Source organism: Lepisosteus platostomus, chromosome 11, assembly GCF_059453375.1.
Source record: "Lepisosteus platostomus isolate fLepPlt1 chromosome 11, fLepPlt1.hap1, whole genome shotgun sequence".
Taxonomy (NCBI): Eukaryota; Metazoa; Chordata; class Actinopteri; order Semionotiformes; family Lepisosteidae; genus Lepisosteus; species Lepisosteus platostomus.
Window position 1 is genome coordinate 30,239,062 of NC_142621.1, and position 15,139 is coordinate 30,254,200.

General features: G+C 42.2%; 4 protein-coding genes across 4 annotated transcripts in view; all 4 read left to right on the plus strand.

Moving 5' to 3' along the window:
- The window catches only part of LOC148652387 (uncharacterized), a 77,897-nt gene extending 68,058 nt beyond the window's left edge, over window positions 1-9,839 (plus strand). The window contains exon 2 of the mRNA XM_088599085.1: window positions 8,621-9,839. Coding sequence (XP_088455211.1) covers window positions 9,178-9,834 — 657 coding nt within the window. The 5' untranslated portion in view covers window positions 8,621-9,177 and the 3' untranslated portion in view covers window positions 9,835-9,839. The remainder of the gene's footprint in view (window positions 1-8,620) is intronic.
- On the plus strand, window positions 5,390-8,511 carry LOC148652392 (uncharacterized). The gene is made up of 4 exons (XM_088599081.1): window positions 5,390-6,315; window positions 6,562-7,002; window positions 7,312-7,378; window positions 8,163-8,511. The coding sequence occupies exons 1-4, from the start codon at window positions 5,659-5,661 to the stop codon at window positions 8,264-8,266; spliced, it is 1,269 nt and encodes a 422-aa protein (XP_088455207.1). The 5' UTR covers window positions 5,390-5,658; the 3' UTR covers window positions 8,267-8,511.
- A 246-nt stretch (window positions 9,840-10,085) lies between the features above and the next one.
- LOC148652393 (uncharacterized) lies at window positions 10,086-11,940 on the plus strand. Its single transcript, XM_088599088.1, has 3 exons — window positions 10,086-10,522; window positions 10,827-10,893; window positions 11,622-11,940. Exons 1-3 carry the CDS (start codon window positions 10,091-10,093, stop codon window positions 11,723-11,725), a joined length of 603 nt encoding a protein of 200 aa, XP_088455214.1. The 5' UTR covers window positions 10,086-10,090; the 3' UTR covers window positions 11,726-11,940.
- Window positions 11,941-11,978: 38 nt separating this feature from the next.
- The window catches only part of LOC148652394 (uncharacterized), a 73,140-nt gene continuing 69,979 nt past the window's right edge, over window positions 11,979-15,139 (plus strand). Inside the window, exon 1 of the mRNA XM_088599086.1 lies at window positions 11,979-12,060. The gene's annotated coding sequence lies outside the window, so the exon portion shown is untranslated. The remainder of the gene's footprint in view (window positions 12,061-15,139) is intronic.

A 15,139-nucleotide genomic window follows, 5' to 3' on the forward strand; every position in this document is an offset into this window, starting at 1 on the left:
AACAGACTCGTTTGTCACTGTGTTGAGCTGTGAAACTCTATACGTTTAAAGTATGCATCTATCAAAAGTGTATTTAAGGAAAATTATGCTTTAATTAAATGTTCTATTACTGTATGCAATTATTTTAAGAGTGAATTCCCCATCTGTTTTAGATCATGTTTTACTATTTCCATGCAGTTTTTTCTTATGTTTACCGCCAGACTAATGAGATGGCTTTCAATACTGGTGGTGCCAATACTCATCATAATAATAATAGTATAGGCTGAAAGGCAACTGTAAATACATCATGTAAAGATTTTATTTTTGTGTTATTTGTGTTTATATTATGTCTAACTTTGCTGTATTCTCTTACTATGAATCATGTCGTTTAAAAGTTTGTTGTGAATGTCCTATGGTTGTTTGTAATCATTTTCTGACATGCCATTTTCCCATGCTGCCTTCCATTCAAACATAACCTACATTTTCTGCTGAATTGTCTACCCTTTCATAACTTACAGTTGACACAACATGCATTTTTATGTCACCAGGGATTGCCAGGAGTGTCTCTGTGGAAAGCACACAGGAGACCCTGGAAGACAAAGTGATTCTGGATCGTGACACGAAAAGATTCTCCAAGGGGAACGTTCCTGGCTCTGACAGCACTACTCATTCCCTGCACACGGAAGAAAGAAAAATAGATGGGAAACTTACCCAAACAACAAGAGGAAGAGCTTTAGAAACCTACAAGATTCTGCCGGCAATAAAAGAGAGACCACGTCAGGGGCAGCCAAGCAGCAAGAATGAGCCTGGACAACAGACAGTGGGTGAACTCCAGACTGAGGAAGGAATGTCCCCCGGAGGGAGACCGTGGAACAAAAAACAGGAACCTCCTGCAAAAGGTAACAGAGGAGCCACTCTGGAGCCTATGAGAAGACCAGAAGCTAAGCCAGCTGATGTGTCTTTAGAACAGCAGGTTGTTGAACCTGTTTCTTCAGCAGGGCAGAATACAAAAACCACAACTTCTACAGTAAAATCAGCAGACTCGTTTGTCGCTGTGTTGAGCTGTGAAACTCTATACGTTTTAAGTATGCATCTATCAAAAGTGTATGTAAGGAAAAATTATGATTAAATGTTCTATTACTGTATACAATTATTTTAAGAGTGAATTCCCCATCTATTTTAAGTCATGTTTTACTATTGCCATGCAGTTTTTTCTTATGTTTACTGCCAGACTAATGAGATGGCTTTCAATACTGGTGGTGCCAATACTCATAATAATAATAATAGTATCAGCTGAAAGGCAACTGTAAATACATCATGTAAAGATTTTATTATTGTGTTATTTTGTGTTTATATTATGTCTAACTTTGCTGTATTCTCTTACCATGAATCATGTTGCTTAAAAGTTTGTTGTGAATGTCCTTTGGTTGTTTGTAATCATTTTCTGACATGCCATTTTCCCATGCTGCCTTCCATTCAAACATAACCTACATTTTCTGCTGAATTGTCTACCCTTTCATTACTTACAGTTGACACAACATGCATTTTTATGTCACCAGGGATTGCCAGGATTGTCTCTGTGGAAAGCACACAGGAGACCCTGGAAGACAAAGTGATTCTGGATTGTGACACGAAAAGATTCTCCAAGGGGAACGTGCCTGGCTCTGACAGCACTGCTCATTCCCTGCACACGGAAGAAAGAAAAATAGATGGGAAACCTACCCGAACAACAAGAGGAAGACCTTTATTAATCTACAAGGTTCTGCCGGCAATAAAAGAGAGACCACGTCAGGGGCAGCCAAGCAGCAAGGATGAGCCTGGACAACAGACAGTGGGTGAACTCCAGACTGAGGAAGGAATGTCCCCCGGAGGGAGACCGTGGAACAAAAAACAGGAACCTCCTGCAAAAGGTAACAGAGGAGCCACTCTGGAGCCTATGAGGAGACCAGAAGCTAAGCCAGCTGATGTGTCTTTAGAACAGCAGGTTGTTGAACCTGTTTCTTCAGCAGGGCAGAATACAAAAACCACAACTTCTACAGTAAAATCAGCAGACTCGTTTGTCGCTGTGTTGAGCTGTGAGACTCTATACGTTTTAAGTATGCATCTATCAAAAGTGTATGTAAGGAAAATTATGTTTAAATGTTCTATTACTGTATACAATTATTTTAAGAGTGAATTCCCCATCTATTTTAAGTCATGTTTTACTATTTCCATGCAGTTTTTTCTTATGTTTACTGCCTGACTAATGAGATGACTTTCAATACTGGCGGTGCCAATACTCATAATAATAATAATAATAATAATAATAATAATAATAATAATAATAATAATAATAATAATAATAATAATAATAATAGTATCAGCTGAAAGGCAACTGTAAATACATCATGTAAAGATTTTATTTTTGTGTTATTTTGTGTTTATATTATCTCTAACTTTGCTGTACTCTCTTACCATATATCATGTTGTTTAAAAGTTTGTTGTGAATGTCCTTTGGTTGTAATCATTTTCTGACATGCCATTTTCCCATGCTGCATTCCATTCAAACATAACCTACATTTTCTGCTGAATTGTCTACCCTTTCATTTCTTACAGTTGACACAACATGCATTTTTATGTCACCAGGGATTGCCAGGAGTGTCTCTGTGGAAAGTACACAGGAGACCCTGGAAGACAAAGTGATTCTGGATTGTGACACGAAAAGATTCTCCAAGGGGAACGTTCCTGGCTCTGACAGCACTGCTCATTCCCTGCACACGGACGAAAGAGAAATAGATGGGAAACTTACCCAAACAACAAGAGGAAGACCTTTATTAATCTACAAGGTTCTGCCGGAAATAAAAGAGAGACCACGTCAGGGGCAGCCAAGCAGCAAGAATGAGCCTGGACAACAGACAGTGGGTGAACTCCAGACTGAGGAAGGAATGTCCCCCGGAGAGAGACCGTGGAACAAAAAACAGGAACCTCCTGCAAAAGGTAACAGAGTAGCCACTCTGGAGCCTATGAGGAGACCAGAAGCTAAGCCAGCTGATGTGTCTTTAGAACAGCAGGTTGAACCTGTTTCTTCAGCAGGGCAGAATACAAAAACCACATCTTCTACAGTAAAATCAACTTTTGTTGACTCGTTTGTCGCTGTGTTGAGCTGTGAAACTCTATACGTTTTATGTATGCATCTATCAAAAATGTATTTAAGGAAAATTATGTTTAAATGTTCTATTACTGTATGCAATTATTTTAAGAGTGAATTCCCCATCTATTTTAATTCATGTTTTACTATTGCCATGCAGTTTTTTCTTATGTTTACTGCCTGACTAATGAGATGGCTTTCAATACTAGCAGTGCCAATACTCATAATAATAATAATAATAATAGTATCAGCTGAAAGGCAACTGTAAATACATCATGTAAAGATTTTTATTTTTGTGTTATTTTGTGTTTATATTGTGTCTAACTTTGCTGTATTCTCTTACCATGAATCATGTTGTTTAAAAGTTTGTTGTGAATGTCCTTTGGTTGTTTGTAATCATTTTCTGACATGCCATTTTCCCATGCTGCTTTCCATTCAAACATAACCTACATTTTCTGCTGAATTGTCTACCCTTTCATTACTTACAGTTGACACAACATGCATTTTTATGTCACCAGGGATTGCCAGGAGTGTCTCTGTGGAAAGCACACAGGAGACCCTGGAAGACAAAGTGATTCTGGATCGTGACACGAAAAGATTCTCCAAGGGGAACGTTCCTGGCTCTGACAGCACTGCTCATTCTCTGCACACTGAAGAAAGAGAAATAGATGGGAAACTTATCCAACTAACAAGAGGAAGACCTTTCGAAACCTACAAGATTCTGCCGACAAGAAAAGAGAGACCACGTCAGGGGCAGCCAAGCAGCAAGGATGAACCTGGACAACAGACAGTGGGTGAACTCCAGACTGAGGAAGGAATGTCCCCCGGAGGGAGACCGTGGAACAAAAAACAGGAACCTCCTGCAAAAGGTAACAGAGGAGCCACTCTGGAGCCTATGAGAAGACCAGAAGCTAAGCCAGCTGATGTGTCTTTAGAACAGCAGGTTGTTGAACCTGTTTCTTCAGCAGGGCAGAATACAAAAACCACAACTTCTACATTAAAATCAACAGACTCGTTTGTCACTGTGTTGAGCTGTGAACCTCTATACGTTTTAAGTATGCATCTATCAAAAGTGTATTTAAGGAAAATTATGTTTAAATGTTCTACTACTGTATGCAATTATTTTAAGAGTGAATTCCCCATCTATTTTAATTCATGTTTTACTATTGCCATGCAGTTTTTTCTTATGTTTACTGCCTGACTAATGAGATGACTTTCAATACTGGCGGTGCCAATACTCATAATAATAATAATAATAGTATCAGCTGAAAGGCAACTGTAAATACATCATGTAAAGATTTTATTTTTGTGTTATTTTGTGTTTATATTATCTCTAACTTTGCTGTACTCTCTTACCATATATCATGTTGTTTAAAAGTTTGTTGTGAATGTCCTTTGGTTGTAATCATTTTCTGACATGCCATTTTCCCATGCTGCATTCCATTCAAACATAACCTACATTTTCTGCTGAATTGTCTACCCTTTCATTTCTTACAGTTGACACAACATGCATTTTTATGTCACCAGGGATTGCCAGGAGTGTCTCTGTGGAAAGCACACAGGAGACCCTGGAAGACAAAGTGATTCTGGATTGTGACACGAAAAGATTCTCCAAGGGGAACGTTCCTGGCTCTGACAGCACTGCTCATTCCCTGCACACGGAAGAAAGAAAAATAGATGGGAAACCTACCCGAACAACAAGAGGAAGACCTTTATTAATCTACAAGGTTCTGCCGGAAATAAAAGAGAGACCACGTCAGGGGCAGCCAAGCAGCAAGGATGAGCCTGGACAACAGACAGTGGGTGAACTCCAGACTGAGGAAGGAATGTCCCCCGGAGAGAGACCGTGGAACAAAAAACAGGAACCTCCTGCAAAAGGTAACAGAGGAGACACTCTGGAGCCTATGAGGAGACCAGAAGCTAAGCCAGCTGATGTGTCTTTAGAACAGCAGGTTGAACCTGTTTCTTCAGCAGGGCAGAATACAAAAACCACATCTTCTACAGTAAAATCAACGTTTGTTGACTCGTTTGTCGCTGTGTTGAGCTGTTAAACTCTATACGTTTTATGTATGCATCTAACAAAAATATATTTAAGGAAAATTATGTTTAAATGTTCTATTACTGTATGCAATTATTTTAAGAGTGAATTCCCCATCTATTTTAATTCATGTTTTACTGTTACCATGCAGTTTTTTCTTATGTTTACTGCCAGACTAATGAGTTAGCTTCTGGTTAGAGAACTCACAAGCTTGTGCTTTTTGACAGGCAAAAAGCCTGTTCGTCCTCCTCAGCTGGACAATGACAATGACAATGCCAGTGCCAATGCCAAAGCCAAGGACAATGCCAAGGCTGGTGACGCGGCTGGAGCAAGCAACGGAAGTGTGCCGCTGGTGTCTTCAGCCCCCTGTTCTGACGCATTTGGGGTGAAACGCATCATCAGCGGGTTGTTCGAGAAAATACGGCCTGGATTCCCTAGAGACGACACAGGAGAGCTGGAACTGGTGCCTGAGTCCCAGCTCACTGAATTGACCCTGAAACTCACTGAACATGTGATGAAGAAAATAGTAAGGATTCCCAGCCTTGCTTCGTGCAATGCAGATGAGCAAGAGCATTTACTATTACAGCATGTGAAGAAAACTACTAGAGCTGTATATCGGAGTATGGTGGAGGCGACTGGCTGCAAGAGAGATTTACAGATAGCGGTCGGCTCAAAAAACCCTGAAACAATGAAGAGAATTATCTGCTGTGTTGCTAGACATATCCAGGAGGGAGAGTTTGCGCAAGGCACAAATTCACCTCTGGAGTCCCTCAAACCTAAGGATGACAGCAATCGCACTACGGAGAAAATAAGAGTCATGATTCCTCCTCGTGCTAACAAAGTACTACCTTCCCCAATGAATAGTTCTTCTGATTTCCCCAAGAAAAAGGTGGGTGGCATGAAAGAGATGGCCTATGACAGAGTCTCAGCGGTTGAATCTTTTGACCTCAGAAATGTTTCAAATGAGAAAAGAGAGAGGTTTGCCCCTGAGTCTTCTAAAAAGCCAAAGGAGTCCATTGTACCAAGAGAGCTGGATGTTGACGAACAACACCATGCTAAGGCAGCAAAGAAGAAATCCCTTAAAGCAAAAAAGAAACGCTCCCTGGAGGCTGAGAGTTCAACATCCACATCTCTTCGGCAGCCTTCTGAGCATGAAATAAAGCCTCTTGAGGTATGTTGATAAGAGATTCAAAACTTGACAAAATATATTTAACCCTATTACCCTAATTATTACATTAAGTTAGGAATGGAATTGTGAATTTCTATGATTTGTTAACTTTGATCTGTTTTTAACTGCAGTACCAATCCACACATCAAAATGTGATTTCTGTTCCCAAAGAGAGTCTAGGCTAATTTTGGTGGCAACTAAAAAACACAACTGACATTGAAGTTAACTCTCTCTTTATTTGTATGGCAGGCTAATTTGATGTATGCAGAGTTTCGCCACAAAGAAAAAGGAAAGAAAAATCTTTTCAGGAAGATGGTGAACTTTGGCACCAAAATTAAGAACAGGCTTCAGTTCAAGCTAAGAAATGATCAAAACGTGCCATACTATGAGGCTCACATGTCCTCTGATGCCTTTGAGAGGATGCCACAGGCAGGATCCAGGGGAGAGAGGAAGGAACAGACCTCCGAGGCTCCACATCCGGGAGTGAATTCTGGCTTTCTCCATTTGATTCCCCAAAAACCTCAGCTGACTTCACCTGTGATGCAGAGGGAACCATGCCACAATGCCAGCGCCGACCTTGGTAACTTCTATGAAATTCAGGGCACATCCTCAAGTTTCAACAGCTCTGGAAAGAGGGAACTCATGCAACTGAGGGATAAGAACAGCATCCCACAAACTGTAAGGAAGAAGGTACGGATCTGATTCATGATAGTTCTTTCTTATTGACAGAATTTCAAGGGAGTGTAGTATACAATACATACAGTTTTACTGTGGACTAGGGCTTAACACTTTGTTCCACACTGTGGAAGAGGACCATTGTGGATATGTTATTGCAAACAAAAAGTTATGATACTGTAATATGTTGTGGTTCTGTTGCATTTTCTATGGAAACAAACGTTGCTTTTAACTGCTAATGGGAGGATAAAGTGACAGTAGGATTCGAAAGATTGATGAGAAAACGTTCTGATGCCGTTCGCTGTTTGCTCTGTGTGCACACAGATCTTCGAGAAGGAAAGTGGCCCTCCAGAGAGATATCAATGGAGCCAGCCTCGCAGTGCTATGCCAGGTGAGTTCTATCTCACACTCTGATGCTGTAATAGAAATGTCTGACCATAATACTGAATGGAACTGTGCATTTCCTTCATTATAGGATTTGAAACTGGCAATTAAAAACAAATATATGAAAAGAGGCATGTGAAGTAATTCTGAACAGGTTGGCCTGTATGTCCCCACTGTTCCCTTGAATGTGTTTGAAAGTAATGAACGTTAATGAGAGTAGTGCTTTCTTATTCTTTATCTGTATATATCATTCTGCTACAAATATAAAAAGGACAGTAGCCAAAACAAACCAGTTCAAATTCAGGGGATGACTGGCGAACTCTGTCCAAACTTAAAAGAACTAATGCCCTTTGTAAAAAAGATATTGCACAAAGACATTTTGGGGGCAAACTAATAATACTTCATAGGGGAACCCCAAAAAAGGATTTATCTCAAAGGGGGCCTTCCTCAGATGCACTTTGCGCTGAGTGCTCTATAACAGGTGTTATGTAAGTGCTGGGAGAGTGTGTCTGATGAATGAAATACTCTTCACTAAATCTGTCAGTGACTCTAGCTGCCTCTGTACAGTTGGATATAATTTAGTTTGATTTACTTTCAATTGTGGAGAAACATCGAGACCATGGCTCTTAGTGCCACATACTGTAGTTGTGGGGGTTTAATTCAGTCATTTCCTGCTTGATACTTTTGAGGCATCTGTGAGTAAATCTATGTGCACAGGTCTGACGTTCTAGTTTAAACGAAACAAATTCCTGAATGCTCATGTGCCAAACCAGTCTACTGTGTAATTTCAGGAGTCTCTGCTCCTCAACCAAACCCCAGGGAGAAGCCACCAAAGTCATCTGTGCTGACCAGGGTGTCTGCTGCACTGGCCCGAGTGTTTCAGAAGAAGAAATAGAGAAACTACTGATGAAACCTGACCAGAGGACCAATACTTATTATAAGAAACACATTTCCTGGATTTTAAAAATTAATAGTGTTAAGTTATTCTTGATCCTCTCTTCTGTTTATCTTGACAGAACAGATACGCTAACTGAAAACAGCGTGTCTCATTGAGGAATTTTATTATTGAACCTTATTATTATTAACTACTGTGCCACCGTAGTAAAAGACCTGTGCCAGTTTATTAAAAGATTAAGTTCAGCCTTTGTGATGTGTATGACTTTTGTCACAAAATGTAACAACTTCAATGTGCTTCATGTACTCAGAAAAATTGGAAGATGGAAATGGGTATATTTTGCACATACTGTAGAATGTATCTACAGTATGTGCTGAATATCTGAATGTCCAAAGGTAGCCACATTCTTTCAGTTGTCATTGCAAAAATGGGTTATGGATGAACTTGAATTATCATGTTGTTTCCTTCTGGATCTTCTCATAGATAAAGTCTTAATCAGCTGATGCAGGCGGTGTGAATCAAACCTCATTAACCCCCTCCCCCCAGCAGCAAGCCAGCAAGACTTACCCTCATAGGGCACCTGCTTGCTAATTTAGAACCACAAACGTTTCTGACATGTCTTAAATGCGTCTCTCTTATTCATTCCTCAGCTGGACAATGACAATGACAATGCCAGTGCCAATGCCAAAGCCAAGGACAATGCCAAGGCTGGAGACGAGGCTGGAGCAAGCAACGGAAGTGTGCCGCTGGTGTCTTCAGCTCCCTGTTCTGACACATTTGGGGTGAAACGCATCATCAGCGGGTTGTTTGAGAAAATACGGCCTGGATTCCCTAGAGAGGACACAGGAGAGCTGGAACTGGTGCCTGAGTCCCAGCTCACTGAATTGACCCTGAAACTCACTGAACATGTGATGAAGAAAATAGTAAGGATTCCCAGCCTTGCTTCGTGCAACGCAGATGAGCAAGAGCATTTACTATTACAGCATGTGAAGAAAACTACTAGAGCTGTATATCGGAGTATGGTGGAGGCGACTGGCTGCAAGAGAGATTTACAGATAGCGGTCGGCTCAAGAAACCCTGAAACAATGAAGAGAATTATCTGCTGTGTCGCTAGACATATCCAGGAGGGAGAGTTTGCGCAAGGCACAAATTCACCTCTGGAGTCCCTCAAACCTAAGGATGACAGCAATCGCACTACAGAGAAAATAAGAGTCATGATTCCTCCTCGTGCTAACAAAATACTACCTTTTCCAATGAATAGTTCTTCTGATTTCCCCAAGAAAAAGGTGGGTGGCATGAAAGAGATGGGCCATGACAGGGTCTCAGCGGGTGAATCGTTTGACCTGAGAAATGTTTCAACTGAGAAAAGAGAGAGGTTTGCCCCTGAGTCTTCTAAAAAGCCAAAGGAGTCCATTGTACCAAGAGAGCTGGATGTTGACGAACAACACCATGCTAAGGCAGCAAAGAAGAAATCCCTTAAAGCAAAAAAGAAACGCTCCCTGGAGGCTGAGAGTTCAACATCCACATCTCTTCGGCAGCCTTCTGAGCATGAAATAAAGCCTTTTTGAGGTATGTTGATAAGAGATTCAAAACTTGACAAAATATATTTAACCCTATTACCCTAATTATTACATTAAGTTAGGAATGGAATTGTGAATTTCTATGATTTGTTAACTTTGATCTGTTTTTAACTGCAGTACCAATCCACACATCAAAATGTGATTTCTGTTCCCAAAGAGAGTCTAGGCTAATTTTGGTGGCAACTAAAAAACACAACTGACATTGAAGTTAACTCTCTCTTTATTTGTATGGCAGGCTAATTTGATGTATGCAGAGTTTCGCCACAAAGAAAAAGGAAAGAAAAATCTTTTCAGGAAGATGGTGAACTTTGGCACCAAAATTAAGAACAGGCTTCAGTTCAAGCTAAGAAATGATCAAAACGTGCCATACTATGAGGCTCACATGTCCTCTGATGCCTTTGAGAGGATGCCACAGGCAGGATCCAGGGGAGAGAGGAAGGAACAGACCTCCGAGGCTCCACATCCGGGAGTGAATTCTGGCTTTCTCCCTTTGATTCCCCAAAAACCTCAGCTGACTTCAGCTGTGATGCAGAGCGAACCATGCCACAATGCCAGCGCCGACCTTGGTAACTTCTATGAAATTCAGGGCACATCCTCAAGTTTCAACAGCTCTGGAAAGAGGGAACTCATGCAACTGAGGGATAAGAAGAGCATCCCACAAACTGTAAGGAAGAAGGTACGGATCTGATTCATAATAGTTCTTTCTTATTGACAGAATTTCAAGGGAGTGTAGTATACAATACATACAGTTTTACTGTGGACTAGGGCTTAACACTTTGTTTCACACTATGGAATAGGACCAGAGTGGATATGTTACTGTAAACAAAAAGTTATGATAATATGTTGTGGTTCTGTTGCATTTTCTATGGAAACAAACATTGCTTTTAAGTGCTAATGGGGAGATAAAGTGACAGTAGGATTAGAAAGATTGATGAGAAAATGTTCTGATGCCATTCGCTGTTTGCTCTGTGTGCACACAGATCTTCGAGAAGGAAAGTGGCCCTCCAGAGAGATATCAATGGAGCCAGCCTCGCAGTGCTATGCCAGGTGAGTTCTCACACTCTGATTCTGAAATAGAAATGTCTGACCATAATACTGAATGGAACTGTGCATTTCCTTCATTATAGAATTTGAAACTGGCAATTAAAAACAAATATATGAAAAGAGGCATGTGAAGTAATTCTGAACAGGTTGGCCTGTTCCCTTGAATGTGTTTGAAAGTAATGAACGTTTATGAGAGTAGTGCTTTCTTAAAAAGTACAGTAGCCAAAACAAACCTGTTCAAATTCAGGGGACGACTGGCGAACTCTGTCCAAACTTAAAAGAACTAATGCCTTTTGTAAAAAAGATATTGCACAAAGACATATTTTGGGGGCAAACTAATAATACTTCATAGGGGAACCCCCAAAAAGGATTTATCTCAAAGGGGGCCTTCCTCAGATGCACTTTGCGCTGAGTGCTGTATAACAGGTGTTATGTAAGTGCTGGGAGAGTGTGTCTGATGAATGAAATACTCTTCACTAAATCTGTCAGTGACTCTAGCTGCCTCTGTACAGTTGGATATAATTTAGTTTGATTTACTTTCAATTGTGGAGAAACATTGAGACCATGGCTCTTAGTGCCACATAGTTGTGGGGGTTTAATTCAGTCATTTCCTGCTTGATACTTTTGAGGCATCTGTGAGTAAATCTATGTGCACAGGTCTGACGTTTTAGTTTAAACGAAACAAATTCCTGAATGCTCATGTGCCAAACCAGTCTACTGTGTAATTTCAGGAGTCTCTGCTCCTCAACCAAACCCCAGGGAGAAGCCACCAAAGTCATCTGTGCTGACCAGGGTGTCTGCTGCACTGGCCCGAGTGTTTCAGAAGAAGAAATAGAGAAACCACTGATGAAAGCTGACCACAGGACCAATACTTATTATAAGAAACACATTTCCTGGATTTTTAAAATGAATAGTGTTAAGTTATTCTTGTTTATCTTGACAGAACAGATATGCTAACTGGAAACAGCGTGTCTCATTGAGGAATTTTATTATTGAACCATATTATTATTGACTACTGTGCCACCATATTAAAAGACCTGTGCCAATTTATTAATGTTCAGCCTTTGTGATGTGTATGACTTTTGTCACAAAATGTAACAACTTCAATGTGCTTCATGTACTCAGAAAAATTGGAAGACGGAAATGGGTATATTTTGCACATAGCTGTAGGTTTGTTTAGAAGAATATCTGAATGTCCAAAGGTAGCCACATTCTTTCAGTTGTCATTGCAAAAATGGGTTATGGATGAACTTGAATCATCGTGCTGTTTCCTCCTGGATCTTCTCATAGATAAAGTCTTAATCAGCTGATGCAGGCGGTGTGAATCAAACCTCATCAACCCCCTCCCTCCAGCAGCAAGCCAGCAGGACTTACCCTTATAAAGCACCTGCTTGCTAATTTAGAACCACAAACGTTTCTGACATGTCTTAAATGCGTCTCTCTTATACATTCAGAATTTCATTCTCTTCATGAACGACTAATATGCCTGCATGTGCTCACTAGAAGGCTATCGGTCAGGTCGATGGGCATACTGTAAATAAATGCTTTTGATTTTGTATCACACTGAGGTGTGGCAGAATCGGTGAAGGATGGTGTTCACGGTGGATGCATGACCAAGTCAAACAAATTACACTCATAAGCGCTTTACTTAAAGGGAGTTTCAAAGCCCGATTCTTACCCCTGCCCTACATTTTATTGAGCTATATTGGACAGCAATGATCACAAATACCCTTGTGGTCTATACACATAACTTGTACATTTACCCATTAGATCAACAAATCAATAATGGTGATATAGGGGAGAGTATTTGAATAGATGACCGTACAGTAGATCATTTATGATTAGATGTACAGTATACATTTCATATGTAGGCCTTGTAATACAGTCCTGGGACTTGTACGGTGCAGTGTTCTCTGCTTACGTGTATGTGTTTAAGGGGGAGGTGAACGCTTTTAGAAAGCCTCTTCGTTGCTCCTCCTTAAATTCCAGCAGCTTCTGCAGAGACTATCTTATTGTGGCTGATTTGCACAGATGACTAAAGCTTTTGCATTTTTAAACCCTGGAGCTCACGCAGTTTTTTTTTTCAGTTGACATTTGACTATTTCAGAATAAGAGCGCAAAACAGCCCTTCGTTAGAATTCATAAATATGAAGACACTCCTACTCATAATACACCTTTACCTTTCATCCGTCTGCCAAAGACTGTACCTGAGAAGGTGTATTGATTATGATGTTGGCTATTTTCGAGATTTCCAGATGATTTCATGGTAAGCTTGGCTTTTTTTCCCTCTACAGCCCTCACTTGCTAAGCAAACGGAACGGTGTTTCATTTTCATGTGCATTGAGTAGTAATAGCACATCTTCGAGCGAGTCTGCTCTCGCATACAATCCGAATGAATCAAATTACGACCCGAATCCCAGGAGAACGGGTTCGGAGGTGTTGATAGTGTCACGCAGGGGCTGACTGTGGAGGATGGAGATTCAGTGAGGTGCCCTTGGTAGGGTTGCTGCTAGACCTAGGCGTAGTCGGAGTAAACAGGCAGGGGTTCGAGTCCGGGAAGGCGTAGTAGAGGCGTAGGCACAGAATCGGCAGGTGAAGGCGTAGTCGAGGGAGCAGGCTGGGGTCGGAGTCCGGGAAGGCGTAGAAGAGGCGTCGGTGTGGAATTGGAAGGCAGAGGCATAAACGAAGAGACAGGCTGGGGTCAGGATCCGAGAGAACGTAAAACAGGCGAAGGTACTAAATCGAGCGGCAAAAGCGGTAGTTGGAAAAGCAGGGTTGAGGTCCAGGGGAGAAGTTGTTGTAAGGCAAAGGCTTAGTTTGTAGGGTAGCTCCGGGAGATAATCTCAATCGTGAGCGATGATCGGGGGACAGATGAGGGTTTAAGTAGAGGACTGATTCATGCGTGCACGTTTGGTACGGGGAGAGCTCGTGGGAATGCGGGAGCACTTGCCTGCGTGAGGGAGATTTTTGACAGTAACCCCCCCTTCAGGGGTGGCTCCGGACGCCGTAGGTAGAGGAGGAGCACGGGAGTGAAGAAAGTCTGAGATAAGGGTCTTATCCAGGATGTCCCGTGCAGAGACCCAGGTTCTTTCCTCAGGAACATAACCGAGCCAGTCGACCAAAAACTGTCTCAAGCCCCTATGCCAACGACATTTGAGGAGCTTACTGACTGTATAGGTGGTGGATCCGGTGATGGAACGAGGTGGAGGCGGAAGAGGTTGTGGTCTGGAGAGGGGTGACCTGTGGTAAGGTTTGAGAAGGGAGACATGAAAGGTGGGGTGAATGCGAAGAGTGGGGGGGAGAGCCAAGCGGTAAGTGACAGGAGTGATCTGAGAAATGGCCCGGAAGGGACCAATAAATCGCGGGCCCAACTTGCGGGAGGGTTGATGGAGAGAGATGTTGCGGGTGGAGAGCCAGACAAATTGCCTACTGCGAAGTCGAGGAAAAGGGCGTCTGTGTCGATCCACGAAAGATTCATAAAGGTGTGAGGCCTTTAGGAGGGCGCGGCGAGCAGTCTTCCAGAGTTTCCTTAAGGCAGAGATATATATTTGAACAGAGGGGAGGTCCAAGTCCGAAAGGGGTTTCCGGAGGAGTGAAGGTTGATAACCCAGGGAGCATAGAAAGGGAGACATGCCAGTAGCCGAAGAGTATAGAGTGTTGTGAGCGTACTCAGCCCATGGGAGTAAAGAGGACCAGTCGTCCTGAGTGGCTGAGACGTAAGCCCACAGGTAAGTAAGGAGGTCCTGGTTAAGCCTTTCGGTCTGACCGTTGGATTCTGGATGATAGCCAGAAGTAAGAGAAACGTTGGAGCCCAAAGCAGAACATAGGGCCTTCCAGAAGCGGGAGATAAACTGTGGACCCCGATCAGAGATGATGTCCTCTGGAATCCCGTGGAGACGAAAAACGGGCTGTACAAAGAGACTGGCCATTTGTTGAGCGGAGGGCAGGGAGGAGCAGGGAACGAAATGAGCAGCCTTGGAAAACCTGTCGATGACGCCCATAATCACTGTGTTGCCAAGACTCCTGGGAAGGTCCGTGAGGAAATCCACAGCAATATGGGACCAAAGCCGCGTGGGTACTGGAAGAGGTTGGAGTAAGCCAGCCTTCCGGTGACGGGGTGTCTTGATCCGAGCGCAGGTGGGACAGGCTTTCACGTAATCCGAAACATCAGCCCGTAAGGAGGGCCACCAGAAGTCCTCAGAGAGAAGTTCCAAAGTCCGGCGGGTGCCAGGATGACCCGCAAAACGAG